This window comes from Triticum aestivum, chromosome 5A (assembly GCF_018294505.1).
Source record: "Triticum aestivum cultivar Chinese Spring chromosome 5A, IWGSC CS RefSeq v2.1, whole genome shotgun sequence".
In the NCBI taxonomy this organism is placed as follows: domain Eukaryota; kingdom Viridiplantae; phylum Streptophyta; class Magnoliopsida; order Poales; family Poaceae; genus Triticum; species Triticum aestivum.
This window is the reverse complement of record NC_057806.1, coordinates 378124471-378138961: the sequence shown is the minus strand read 5'-3', so window position 1 is coordinate 378138961 and position 14491 is coordinate 378124471. Positions and strand designations below refer to the sequence as shown.

General features: G+C 41.2%; 1 protein-coding gene across 1 annotated transcript; it reads right to left on the bottom strand.

The window, feature by feature from the left end:
- Positions 1–407: 407 nt before the first annotated feature.
- Positions 408–13455, bottom strand: LOC123103470 (polycomb group protein EMF2B). The gene is made up of 22 exons (XM_044525067.1): positions 13216–13455; positions 13002–13126; positions 12259–12427; positions 12089–12144; positions 10221–10335; positions 9979–10135; positions 9827–9904; positions 8898–9034; positions 7851–7910; positions 7574–7698; positions 6346–6410; positions 5299–5351; positions 4982–5035; positions 4835–4894; positions 3670–3716; positions 3448–3596; positions 3030–3156; positions 2883–2931; positions 1910–1993; positions 1678–1757; positions 1042–1131; positions 408–830 (listed from the first exon to the last, which is right to left on the bottom strand). Exons 2-22 carry the CDS (start codon positions 13034–13036, stop codon positions 704–706), a joined length of 1917 nt encoding a protein of 638 aa, XP_044381002.1. The 5' UTR covers positions 13037–13126; positions 13216–13455; the 3' UTR covers positions 408–703.
- Positions 13456–14491: the final 1036 nt, after the last annotated feature.

Here is a 14491-nt window from a genome sequence, read left to right as displayed (position 1 = left end):
AGAGAGTGTGTGTGTGTGTGATACAGGTTGGGCCGGATCTGATGTACGGGCTAATATGGTCACATTCACATTCGGACACCCCCATTTCCTCCTCACATATGAACTGTGTTTCCCTCAAAAAAAAATGAGCTGTGTTCGAACAAAGGGGAAGGTTTTGGGAATCTCGGTTGGTTAGGCTTCTTTTTCCTCTCTTTCCCGTCCGGGCTGTCTGCTCAGACATATGAGGATTTGAGGGCCTTGGTTGGATGGAGATGCTCTTATAGATGTGTGTAATGGTACTACTTCTCGTCCCCCGTCCTGATAATCATGATGTTTCCTAACTAAAGTATTGTTCTATGACACCAAGTCAGGACCTTGCCGTGCTAGTCTAAACGGCATGATAATTTTGCACACGCTTACGCAAGGTATAAGTTTAGATAGGTTTTATTGCAACAAGGAACACTGATTCAAGTTTGCAGACCATACGACAAGTTCTGCGACACTAAAGGCGCTTATCCATGGAACAGAACACGACGAACAACAACAGTCCATGTAAACACATCTCATCCGGATCACTGCTGCTTCAACACAACCGATCGATAAATAGAATCGAGAATAGTCCTCCATGGCCTCAGGTGCAGCTTTCACCTCTCTTTAACCTGCTCCTAAGGCCTCCTCCAAACACCCACTTGATTTAAATTATAATGAGCGCACTATGCTCGACTCACATTTTCTTGGGGTCCGAGCCGCTTTCATTTTGGTAGCCTTGAAGAATTGTGCCGCAGACATTCATGGCGCGGGCATCTAATAGACTGTGGTTCCAGAGTTTAATCATAAGGAAACGCCAGCTCCTGTTCACCCAGCGAGAAATTGCAAGTCAAATAAACACCAAACAAAAAGGTGCCTTGCTAGGCGTTACAGATGACCACAAGCAGATACTACTCACTCCGTCCCAACATATAAGAGTGTTCTCGACACTAGTGTAGTGTAGTGTCAAAAACACTTATATTACGGGACAGAGGGAGTAGTTGACATCAATAGAACTATAGCTCAGCAACTCACCATAGTAGAGGAGGATTCTGTACAAGATGTTTCCCATGAAGCCGGGAGAATGCCTCGCAGGCCCAAGGAATATGACCATCAGCTAGCACCCTGTAATTTAGCAATTCAGTAAGAGAAACGGACATGGAGGGTTCCGTGGGTATCACTAGACCAAAATTTGTACCACACAGGATGAACACAACTTGTAAAAACAAAGTTGTGATATCCTCTGCAGGAAAAAATATCATATATGATGGATACACATAGTCGAATCAAACTCAAACGACATATTTTGTTCTGAAGGCAACAACAGAAAAAACGGAATGAAAACTTTCAATGGAGTATCATGTCATATGAAAAAGTTCAAAAAAGAAGCATATAGAAATAACCCATGCCCAACACGGAACAAACAGCCTTCCGACAATCATCAAAATGAGAATGACTGAAGAACAAAGCATTCTGTGCAAGACGAAGACAAAATGGTACCCCCTTCTCACTGGAAACACCCCCAGCTTAACGCATCAGAAAACACCTTTTAAAACAATATAAAATGATGAGGACTTGGTACTTGAAGAATTTTCATATCCAAAATTTCACAACAACTAAAATCATAAAAAGAGATTTCCAATTCAGGAAGAACGCAAAAATAGTCCTGACCTTTGTTTCCGAACAAATGAGTTCCACATATGCATAATAAGTTTCTCATCGTCTGTGACGTCAACAAAATCCTCAAGCATCTGCAACACAGAAATGTAATAACTTAAAAGGGGGAATAGTAGAAATAAATTTTTAGACGGAGACTGACTTGAGCTCACGTGTAGGCAACAGCATGAATATAAATTTTATGTTTCTGAACAAAGAGGATGAAAAAAATATGATTGTATCTGACCCGTTTATCTTCAAAATCGGCGATGTCATCATCAACTTCATCTTCACTATCACGGTCCGAGAAAACTTGTTCCAGTGCCATTGGCTACAAGAAACGTAGTAAATGCAGTCAAGTTAGATTTCAAATGTAGAAATAAACTGTAGATAATCCAAAGTCCAAAGTCATAATACCAAATAAATAGTATATAATACTTAAAATCCAATAAACAAAAATAATTAGGGGCAGTGCAATAACCAAAGGATGAGCATCTGCATTAAAAGCAAGACAACGAAGACTGGCGTACAGCCAAGTGCAACCATATAGTCTGACACTCAAACCAGACATTACGCTAGCAAGACTGGCAGTCTGGTATTTGTGTAAAATAAACACGCAAGCTCTTCCAGATCACCATATTTTATTTCAAGAGAAGCTAATCATGAATGGAGAAGAGTATTACTGCACACCAACCTCTGAGGAGAAAGAACCTACTCCCTCCGTCCTTTAAAGAGTGTACTTCCAACTTTGTTGGAGGGTCAAACTATCTCAAAGTTTGACCGGGTTTGTGCAAAAATATATCAATGTTTGTGAAAATAAATAGGTATATGATGAAAACATAATTTATTATGAATCTAATGCTACTGATTTCATGACATAAATATTGGTGTATTACTGTATAAATACAGTCAAACATATAAATGTTTGACTTTCCAACAATGTTGGAAGTACACTCTTCAAAGGATGGAGGGAGTAACACTTTAGACCTCGACTATAAATCAGCATCAAATTCAAATGCTAAGTTAGAGGTTGCACTGATTATTCCCCCGTAGAAAATAACTAAAGACCAGGCACCCAGAAAACAAAATGTGGATACAAAATCCTAAGGCTATACAAGAATTATGGAACTATCAACTATGCAAACAGGCAACAGAAATAGAACAATAAAGTTTAAAGAACATAGAACAATACAATGAGAGGGTTTTTATTTTCCACACACCTGTGCCCTGTGAGAATGGAAAAACTGGCGTTTCTGCAGGAGTTGCCGGCTGCCAGACAGTATACAAAATAAAACAGTTAGTTTAACTTAACATTTTAAATCTTACAATGCATAATGTGATACCGGCAATGTAAACAGAAGGGCTACTTTCTGGGATCAGCTCGCTCCGCAGATAGTTTCCTTGTCTTCCCAAACTGTAGTACTGTGGGTGGTGAAAGATTGCTACCATGTAATGATTGAGCAGGATCAACAGAAGCACGTGGTGCAGAAATATCTGGAAATTTTAGACAACGGAAATGGGATATGAGCACGTGTAAGAAATAAATCTTCACCTAAGGTAAGGATCAAAATGTTTCAGGTGTGTTATATTCAAAACAGCATGCAGAACTTCTCAATGCTGAAATTCCGTGTGCATGAAACAAAAAAGAACTAGCTCATTCTAAATTTACCAAAAATCCAAATTCACCGGAAATTTTACTCGTTTGCCAAACTGTATGAGTAAGTCAAGAAAAATATTTGGTTGACTAAGAAAAAAGGAAAAGGAAATCACAAGATAAGAATGTACCATCTTCCTCCCTCTGCACAAAGTCGTCTTCAGACACTGCCTGGGCGTCTTCAGGTGAATCTGAATCCATGATATGTGGATGTACATGGCTTATTTTCTCAGCTGTGGTTCCCAACATTCCCAACCTTCTACGCTTCTTAAACCTTGAGCTGATGCAACACAGTTTGGAAAATCAAACAGAGAACACAGCAGTAACACCTTGGAAAGTGATGAATAGCTTACGAGTAGGAAAATGTTTGATGTCTTGGATCAACTCCCTCAGCCACAAGCTGAAAATAATTGGGATTATTAGTTCCAAATATTAGAAACAAAATGCTTCAATTCAAATCAATTACTAACGATCCATGGATTTACTATGCCAAGCACGTAAAACTTATGCAAAGCAGATTCTGCGAGGTATCCTGCACATTCGTCAAAGAATTTTGCAGAAAGCATGGGTTGATCATCACCAAGAGGCATAATATGTGCAGCTCATGGCCTTTGCATACAAGAAAGTAGGATGAAAAGCTAAGAACAAAACTGAGAATTTAATTAGCAGAAAACCAAGGGATATTCTTGTTATGTGGGGAATAAGATTGATTCAGTCAATCCACCCAAGCTAATTGTTTGGTGCGGTTAGTCCCTCGATTAGTCAGGATTAACCCTTTTTATTCAAATTAGTTGTACCCCAAGTCATACTGATTCAATGAGTCCACCCAAGCTAATTGTTTGGTTCGGTTAGTCCCTCGGTTAGTCAGGATTAACCAGTTTTATTCAAATTAGTTGTACTTGTTAGGAATCCTAGAGTTTTATTCAAATTAGTTGTACTCGTTAGGAATCCTAGATTCAAGGATTATCTAAATGAATGGTGCTCCATTAGGGGTGCTACAGATAGGATGAGTGGATACTGCATAAAACCGCGAGATGTAAATTGTAATCTACTGAGTCAAGTCAAGCAAAGAGCTAAGGAAAACAAGTCTTTCCTGCTCTCTGCCTCACCCTCTCTCCTATCCTTGCGCAGCTGCGCCTAGCGCTTCCAGCCCAAGACCTAGCCAAACCCACAAACAGTACCCCAAAAACCAACCTCACACTAAAGGGCAGCCCGGTGCATGTAGCTCCTGCTTGCGCAGGGTCCAGGGAAGTGTTCCGACCACTTTGGGTCTATTGTTCGCAGCCTTTCCCTACATTTCTGCAAGAGGCTGTTTCCAGGACTCGGAACCCGTGACCTCATGGTCACAAGGCAGCAGCTTTACCACTGCACCAAGGCTCCCCTTCAAACACGAACCTCACACTCACGAGATAATACTCTCCTACAAAATCCATTCCATGAAATCAAGCCATATAACATGCTAAACTTAGAACACTCGGTTCAAACAGCTAACTTGGAAGTTCTAGATCTCTGATTTACCTCAGTTCTCCAGACATCAGTCTTCAGACTAACATTAACAGCCTGGCATTCTTCAGATATCTGTTTGAGCATAATGAACAAATTACGATCAAAGTATGACAACAAGCAAATAAGATTTAGTGATGGAAATTTCGGAGGTTTACCAACCCAAAACTCAAAGTGGAATAGGTCATGTGATGAGTTCAAGTGACACCCCAAACCCTAGTACCACCAGGATCACAACATTAGAGATTTGCCCTGAGAAAGTGGGCACAAAGATTGTTCCCAAAAAAAATAGAAAGGTCGTGCAGAAAGCAAACACAATCCAAATTTCATCACAAAGAACATCTAGACATTAGTGGTGCAGTGAGAATAAAATATTTGGTTTTACCTAACTGTAGCAGGTGAAATGATCCACCAGCCAATAGCAGCAAAGTGACATTTGAATAAATACAGTGCAAATGGAACTTTGCATCAAACTTTACCTTGTAGCTTCCACATTTTACCAAGCAGAAGGGGCAAGCAAAATCTTCAGTGACTGGTAAGAAAAGACCAATATAAGAAACAAAAAGAAAACAAGAAGAGCAAAGAATCACGAACCAACCAGAATTATTCGGGCTTTTTACCAACAAATGTCAATAAGTGGCGTAAAGTGAACATAGGTAATTGCGCGAATCTAACACTGGATCTTTGTCATGATCAGCATTCACAACAAAGGACTAAAAAACACGGCTGGAGCTATACGGCACTCAATCAGCAATACGTACATCAGTTCATGGGCAAACATATACCTTAAACTACGCCACCAAATACAGCACATAGCACTCCTTTTATGATTATTAAGATACTTTGGTCTCCCATGCTTTACACATTCGTAAAATCTATTCTTCCAATTTCAATGTTACACTATCATTCTGAAGCGCTACAGATCATATGAGGTGTGTGCTTTCTGTCTTATGCACCAGCATTTTCAGTAATTGCATCTTTTTTAACGGAGCATATCTGACTTTTGCGTTTGTGGTAATGACACGGAACTTGATTTTCAGAACAAAAAAATGCATGATTCATAATTAATTCAGAGAGAAATTTATAAGCCATTTCTTAAGTTAAAAACATATCAGTACATTAAAACCATTATACTTACCATTACCGAACTTAGCTCGCCAGCTTTAGTTCCAGGATCATATGCTAACCTAAAGCGTAACAGCGTAAAGTTCTCCACTAGGTTACTAGCTATGGCACCACAATTAGTGTGACAAAGTAAATAAGATTACCACCATCAAACAGAAGTAGCTATTATTCCAACATGTGTACCAAGAAAGGGTCTTAGCAGAATATGTTTTAATAGTTCAATGCTGGTGGATCATTTATTCAGATATTTAACATATCTAGTTCATTACTTTTCACAGTCAGGTATAAGGAGAAAATGTAGAACACCTAGAAAAAATGTCAAATACATGATACAAACAAGTGTGAGTGGAAGTGTGGAACTGAAAAAACACATGAACCCAAATGTTTGTGTAAGGGATAACCTTCAGTCTTTTGCATAGTATTGTTGTAGTACTTGAAGTTGAAAAGCACATTACCAGCTCTCAACCTGTGTGGAAAACAAAAAAATTATATCTGCTCAATTGGTCATATTGAAACGCAAATGCATTTGTAGAGATGAAAGTAAAAGCAAAGTGTCACACTAAGACCTGGCCAGACAACAAGTGCTTCGGTTAGGCTAAGGTCACACAAGAGCACAACAAACCTGAGCCGGTAGCCAAAACCTCACCACTAGGCACTAACAGAAATTTGATATACTGACTCCATTCCTTTACCTGCCCTTTCAGACATCTAAATCTATATAGAAGGTACCAATACATGTTTGTGGAATCCACACAATTTGAACCATCCATCCAACTTTAACCGAATGATTCAGAATTTTAGTTGGACTTTCTCAGATTCGGCTTTAATTGCACAATAATCCTCTTAATAAACCTCCATCTTATTTATTTTCCTCCTACCTTAATTGTAAGTGAAATCCTAATCCCTTCTCTGATTTCTCGTGTGCACTCACTCTGCGTCCTCTTCTCTCAAGGTGACATATTTCCCCCCTCTTCTCCCCACGCACACATGCCCACTTCCCTCTCGATATCTGCCACCTTTGCCGCTCGCCTGCCAATCGCTCCCCACTGCGCTATCTATTGTGTGGCGCTGAGAACTTCTTTGTGTTTGCAATATGTTCATTTCATTTTGCATTATGTCCCTATGACCAATGCCATCACTTTCTTCAACTATATTTCAGGAAAGCAACTAAAAGTAGTATAATGATCTGAAGGTATTTTCTATGGAAAATCTAGAACTATTATTTGAACATGACAAATCAGTATATATTTGTGTATATTAGCAGCCAATTTAAAAGATAGACTCCGTGCATTCTAAAACAACACCTAACAATGAACAGGTCCATCTTAGCCCGCTCAACTGTCACAGATGTCCAGTTTTCACCCTCAACTATGAAACAGAACATTTAACAGCCTGTCCATGTTGGTTTTGCCACATTTGGTACATGCCATCCACACACACATAAAATGTTTTCAGCAGGCAGCAAGCTCAGCTGCGCTGACTGCAAAACAGTGGCCATCTACTAAACCCTGTCAAAAACTCAAAATAGATATCTTCGAGCTAAGCTCTCCAAGCAAGCAAATGCAGTTACTCACGACTCTATTACGATAAATAGAGCTATAGATATGCATATACATGTAGTAGTGTTACCTTATGATATGTGGTAATGAAGAAGGTGGGACACCACTGTATGAGTAACTACTATATGGAGATTCAGACATGTCTTTTGCACCAGCTTCTTGAGCAGATATGCCTACTTGGAGTTGATATGAACCCTGCAACAATAATACAAATCTCAGAGAAGCTACGGAAGTAAATAACAGAACATACTGCAGTAAGGTGCTGACATCCTATATAAAAAATACTTACCCACTTAAATGCGGAAACAATTATTAGATAAAAAATAAAGTAACAGGGATAAACTTACCGTAGCATCAACCTTATGAGAGCAAAATGTCAAGCAACTGTCCTGCTCCATAAATTTCGGCTGCATATATAACAAAAGGAAAGGCAAGTGGGTCAACATATAGAGTCAAGTACGGGCATCTTTGGTTCAAGGCTAATTTTGCTTAAGCAATGTGTGGCTTACCGCAAAAGAGTGGCTAACAAAATTAAAGCCACAAGTGTGGCAAAAGATTGTGTCTATGACACATGGGCCATATATGTAGTTAAGTGTGTGGTAAAAACGGGTATGTACCTCAAAAAACTGTGGCTTGCCTATGGTTAAGCGTGGCAAGTTGTGCAAAAGATTGTGTCTATGACACATGGGCCATATAGGTAGTTAAGTGTGTGGCAAAAAAAGAGTATGTACCTCAAAAAACTGTGGCTTGCCTATGGTTAAGCATGGCAAGTTGTGCAAAAGATTTGTGTCTATGACACATAGGCCATATAGGTAGCTATAAGTGTGGCGAAAAACAAGTATGTACCTCAAAAAACTGTGGCTTGCCTATGGTTAAGCGTGGCAAGTTGTGACTGGGAACCAAACAACCCCTAAGATTGGCAAGTAGTTGCCACTACACTGCATATTATCTCTCTTGATTTAACAATTTTCTATTAAAAACAAAAAAGATAGCGGATCCTGAGAAAGAACTGAATGGAACACATTTGCAGAATCACTGGAATATCCATAAACTACAATTTCAACCTTTACTGTTAATGTTCATCTTATAATATGTTCAGTTATCTTGATGCAAATTGCACTACTAGTTTGACGATTTTCCATCTGAACTTCTGTAATGGGATGTGCTAATTAATTGCAAGCACTACAGCCTTCTAGATAGCAGAAGGTACATGGGGTAGATCGTCAAAATTTAACGTACAGGTGGCTAAGGTAATTTATGTAGTTGAAACATGCTTCAGGTGCTGCAAAAGGATTTTGCTTCGTCCATCCTATGGTTAAATACTACAGAAAATTTGCAGTGCATACAATAGGAACATTAAAGCTTAAAACCATGAGCAAGTTGAATTGGCATACCTCTAAGAAACTTGGGCTCATACTAACTGCAGAAGCCAACTCCACTGTATGTCCCAAATTTAAAGTTACACAGTTCTCCAAAGACGAACCAAGTAGATCAATTGGTATTTTACCCCAGAAACATTTCCCTTCAAGCTCTGACAAAATGCATCACATAGATGATAGTAAATAACTGCACTCAACAACACTACAAATCATAAGTGGTTTCTGAGATTCAATGTGTTCTTTACACTTTATTTCAGAAGGCACATGTGCTAGCTATACTAGCCAGTATGGGTGACTGACAATAACTATACCCTAAAAGGAGATAAAATAATCTAAACTAATGGCATACATGGCCTAGTAGCCCCTTGTCAAAAACCGATAATGCAATGTTTAAGGATACTTTTCATTTGATTCTCCTAACCACAGTAAAGTCCGTAAACACAGCCAGATCTTGCTCACCTACACTTTGTTAAGTAGTTATCCATGGATTAAAGGAATGTTTGTTAACTATTTTTTATTTCCAACGACTGTAATACTGATCTTCCATGCAAGAGAAGGTCTGGTAAGTTGCTGTTAGCTGTGAGATAGGTGGTTGCAAGGGTTGGATTGGTTTGGCCAAGAATATTGGGCGTGAACTAGCTTAGCATACTGGGAGATAAACATAGTTTGATCACTGGTCTTCATTCTTGTCAAGAATTGGGCATTTGAGAATACAATTATATCTTCCACCACATGATAAGCAACAGTAACTGGCTAGTGGTAGCTCAACCTGTGTGGCACACATTTTGTATGCCACACATTTTGTGTGGCACACATTTTTGTGTGGCTATCTAAATGTCTTACTTGCTAAGTTTTAACATACTGTGTTAAACAACGGTAAGCATGCGCTTATTCTAGTAACTGTTTAGTAATTTTTTTTCACAAAATAACAACCACAAGCTTACTTTGGAGAGCAGAGCCTTCCACATGGTCCACAGAGCAGTTATGTTCACCACGATTTTCCCCAACTTGCCCTTCCGAAACTAAAAAGGGAACCAAATGTGATGGTGGTGAAGAAATGTAAAACCATAAACATCACATATGAAGCACATCATACCGCAGCTGATAAGGATAATGTTAAGGTTGCAAGCTCGGGAGGTTGATAAATTCTTGATGTCTGGAATTATGAACGTAGCTTTGGTGCGACCTTTATTACCAAATTCACTAAAAGCCGTAAGCAAACAAGCCCTACTGAATCGATATATTGGAGAATGCTGCAAAACATTATGCATTAATGAGATAAGAGATCATTTGGTACAAAATGTTGCATGTGTGGAACTAAAAAATAGGCAGACTTACCCCTTCAAGCGAAATATTACTGGTAGGTGTAGCCAACAGAACATAAAGAGGAAAGATATTCTGTTCTGGCAACTCGGTATTTGTACCTCGAGATAGTGATACCGTTATCTGAATCCTACATCCATAGCACAAACATTGATCAGCATTTGCACGATGAATAGACAATAAAATCCAAAAGTGGTTAGTACATAGTTTAACAGACATTACACCTGAGAACTTAATCACTTGGGCCTTGTTTGGCCAAGCTACCGTTTCAGCTTCTACTAGGGTGTGTTTGGTTTGGGGCATGGGATGGAATGTCACAGGTTGGTTCTGCACCTGGCACTGGTTCTTGTGTTTGGTTTGAGAAGAAACTGGAACGGACTGATTCCCCACAAGTGGATATACCCCTCCGATGCCAAACCAACAGATTCCTCCAAATCGGTGGAATCACATGGTTCCTCGTCTATTAGCGATAAAAATACAAATAAAATGAGCTCGTCTCACTGCCATGTCTCTCGCACCCTCACATCTCACCCCCTCGATCTGTGGAGGAGCACCACCCAGGGCCACAGCGGCAGGCCGCAGTCATTCTCCGGCGGGAGGAAGCACAAGCCGCTGAGAATCTCGAACGGAGCCTGAGGCCACCATCGCTCTCAGATTCCTACACAGAGAGCTGAGGCGGGCCTAGGAGTAGTGCTTGCCATCACAGGCGACTATCAAAACTCTCTTGACGGCTCACCAGAGCGGGACGGTGGTGGTCTCGAGCTGTTGGGCGGACGAATTTGTCGAGAGCCATGAGAAAAGCTAGCGAATTGTTAAAGCCCAGGCACACTGTAAACTAAAGTACACTTTGCTCTACGAAGAACCATACTTTTTTGCGAATACCAAGAGCCATACTTGAATAAACATCATGTGTATAGTACACATACTAAAGTTCCATAGATCACAAATGTACCAAATGTGTAATACAATATATAGTACCACCTCTGTTTCAAATACCAGGCATACTAAGTTTCAGTAGAACAAACATTTGACCAGGAATTAAACTATTACTATGTAACAATTGTGCTAAAAACACATAACCACAAATTTGTGCTTTAATTGTACTTTAGAAGATGGGTCTAATGTAATGCTCATGCTAGGATCACACTGTGCGTGAGTGTGTGACCCCTCCGACATGACCTATCTGGAAAAATATCCTAACCCCAAGACAGAGCGCCTCACTCATGTGTACCGCATGTAGGAAAACCCCTGGCAAGATCCCAGTCATGCCATGTCACCACCAGCATGCCGTTCTTTTGCCTGCCATACCCCGGCTCGATTGGACTAAAATTGATCCGCTTTGCCAAATTAAGGGAGGCAGATGCATGATTCGCAAGGCGGCGTGCCTAAGTGTTTCCACTTGCCAAGTTTATCGACTTCTGATGCATTTCTCTCCTACTTTTTATGATCATGTATGTGCTAACTGTTGCATAGCCAACCTAGGCAATGGCATTCGGAAGGAAAATTATCAATCCAATTAGTTTCCAAATGACTAATAAATAAGCATTAAGAATAATGAAAAAATCCTGCTACGTTCTTCAAATTATTGGGTGGAGTAGGATCTACGGTTTGATACTACTACTATGTTCAAAGCATTTCCAATTTAATTCAACTCTAATCATAACAACCTTATGTACGCCGTTCCAAGACAGCTAAAGGAATCAGCAAACTACATAATAGTGAAGTCTCTGCAATTCGCAAATAAAAAATAGTGAAGTGTCCGCTATGTAAAAAAGAAAATACGTTTTGAAACAGGACAGTCCTTTCTTTTTCTCGACATATTGGATTTGGATCACAACAATTCTGAGTGTCAGCATGTTCTGCAGTAGAGTCAAAGTGTGTACCTCTTTTTTCGGCTTGCATGTATCTTGTAATGAAGGCATCTTTGCAGAAAAGCGGGCTGCAAAAGTCAGTGAGAGATCATTGGTATCTCAAATCACTTGCACATGATGGTTATGTGATAAACACATGTGATTCATGTCAAATGAAGCTGCAAAGTTAAGATGGAACTTACATTTCTAATGGCCCGCCGCTGAATGATATTGTATAGCTCAACTGGCTTGCAGTACAACGCGAAACTTTCTTCAGCAGCAAGCTGCTCATCTGGAGATAATCGAGCTCTAAGCTGTTGCTGGCGCATCTGGTCTGCAGACTGAGGGTAACTGAATTCACACCCAGCGTCCCTGCATGTATGCAGCACCAACATCAAAAGAAGAAGATACATTCATCTCATCTCACTATTAAGATCAAGAAAACCATCTACCATATATACATGAGTGCATATCTGCAAAGCAGCTGAACAGTTACAGAACAACTAAGCTACTTCTCAGAATCTGGATACAACCAAGGTGGGCCACACAGATTTCCAGTGATTAATTCTTAGAAATAAAAATGGCCATTTACTAGTTTCCAGGTGCAACCAGCCGACATAGGTTACCAACCAGGGATGAGTCAATAGACAATACTCATTTATTAATTTCCAAATGCAACAAGGTAAGCTCTGAATATACTCACACATTAATTCTTGGAAGTAGCCACTTACAGTGAAAAGAACTTCACTATCCCACAAAGCATCCTACAAACACAGAGACCACAGTGCAGTATCCAACTGCGATTCTAACATTGTACTAAAAAAAAATTCTCCTGCGTTGCCCACACAGACATGACCAGGCAAATTCGACACAACTCAAGTAACAAGTAGCACGAGTACAGCATAAGCACAGCAACAGTAAAATAGGTTAGGGGGGAGAGGCGTACGCTGCGTCCCGGGCAGGTAAAGGTAGGCCAGGCATCCTCCTCGCTGCCGCCGAGCTCCTCAGGGTCGCGGACGGGCGGATTTAACAAGGGGCATCAACCGGCGGGGACTGGTCTAGGTGGCGCGCCTGCACACCAGAAATTTGTGCAGGTTAAAATTAGTTAGGGTTCGATTTGAGTGATAATAATCACTGGATGACAGAAATCGCGGTCGTACCTCAAAGACCGATGTCGAAGCTCGCGGACGGGGTGGAGAGAGCAGGGACGGCGATGGCGGCGGCGTCGAGGCGCGTCAGTGGCGGCGACGTTCCGGTCGTGAGGCGTTGGCGACGGCGCGGCGGCGGAGAGAGATTTAGAGCCGCATTGGGCCGGAAGGGAGCACCAGATGAAGAAGAAATTAGTTTTCCCTTTTCCTCTTTAATTTATCAACTACCTCCCAGCCTCCGCGTCGATTCGAGACTTTGAGCCGTCCGATCATAATCGTGAACATATCGGAAGCATTTGCTTTTCCGAACCTCCACGTCGATTCAAGATTTTGAGCCGTCCGATCATAATCATGAACATATTGGAAGCATTTGCTTTTCCGAACCTCCACGTCGATTCGAGGTTTTGAGCCATCCGATCACAATCGTGAACGCATCCGAAGGTTCCGCTTTTCCGAGCCTCCACGTCGATGCGAGACTTTGAGCCGTCCGATCGTAATCGTGAGCGTACCAGAAGCATCTGCTTTTCCGCAAGGGTTTCTTTCCTTGTTCGCGTCATTTCACATTAGATGTTAGCTGACTGGTCCAACTTATCATCGTCGTTACTCCACAAACTGATCCAAAGGCCCTATAGTGAACCGGTCCAACACGTCGTGGGCCTCACACCACATAACCGCAAAGTGACATAGCCCTGTGACCGCTTCTAAGATTCTCCCGGCCCGACGAGCGCCCACGGCGGTGTTTCCGCACCGAACCGCATCATCTGCTAGCAGCGTTGTATCCATGGTGATGGGGCTCCTAGTTCATGCATTTACTTCCTTCTTTTGCCACCATTAATGTAAGATGGTAGTGGATGTGTCGTGTGCGTTAACTATACCTTTTGATTTGCTTCATCTATCTATATAGCCTTTTGGTCATCCCATAATGGCTTCGTGTTCGTTTTTCCCTCCTATCGGTCCACATTGCCTTGTCTTTCATCCACCGCCACCTGAAGAGGAGATGTGACAGCATCTATAGGTGGCAAGATCCACACACGTGGGCGACTTTCTCGCAAAGGTGTCGTTGCACCGCCCGTTCCACATTCCATCACTGGCCGTGAAGCGTTGAGGGTCGAGGCCAGCATGGCACACATCGATGAGGGGATGGGCCTATGACGACTTGGAGGATAAAGAGAAGAGTTTTCATCGTGCATCTTCCTATCCCTTGGGGTTTTTCTTGATTTCGCCAATAGTGCCCCATGGAACACTCTACTCCAACCAGTCCATGTTCGACCAGAGCCAATGAGCAATT

What these genes read in the sequence shown, in the direction of transcription:
- LOC123103470 (XM_044525067.1), bottom strand. Translation starts at nt 13,036, where the DNA reads ATGCCTGGCCTACCTTTACCTGCCCGGGACGCAGC. An exon ending in AGCGGCGGGCCATTAGAAAT is followed by an intron (nt 12,145 to 12,258) that starts GTAAGTTCCATC and finishes TGACTTTTGCAG; the next exon opens with CCCGCTTTTCTGCAAAGATG. An exon ending in TAAAATGTGGAAGCTACAAG is followed by an intron (nt 5,036 to 5,298) that starts GTAAAGTTTGAT and finishes TGGTGGTACTAG; the next exon opens with GGTTTGGGGTGTCACTTGAA.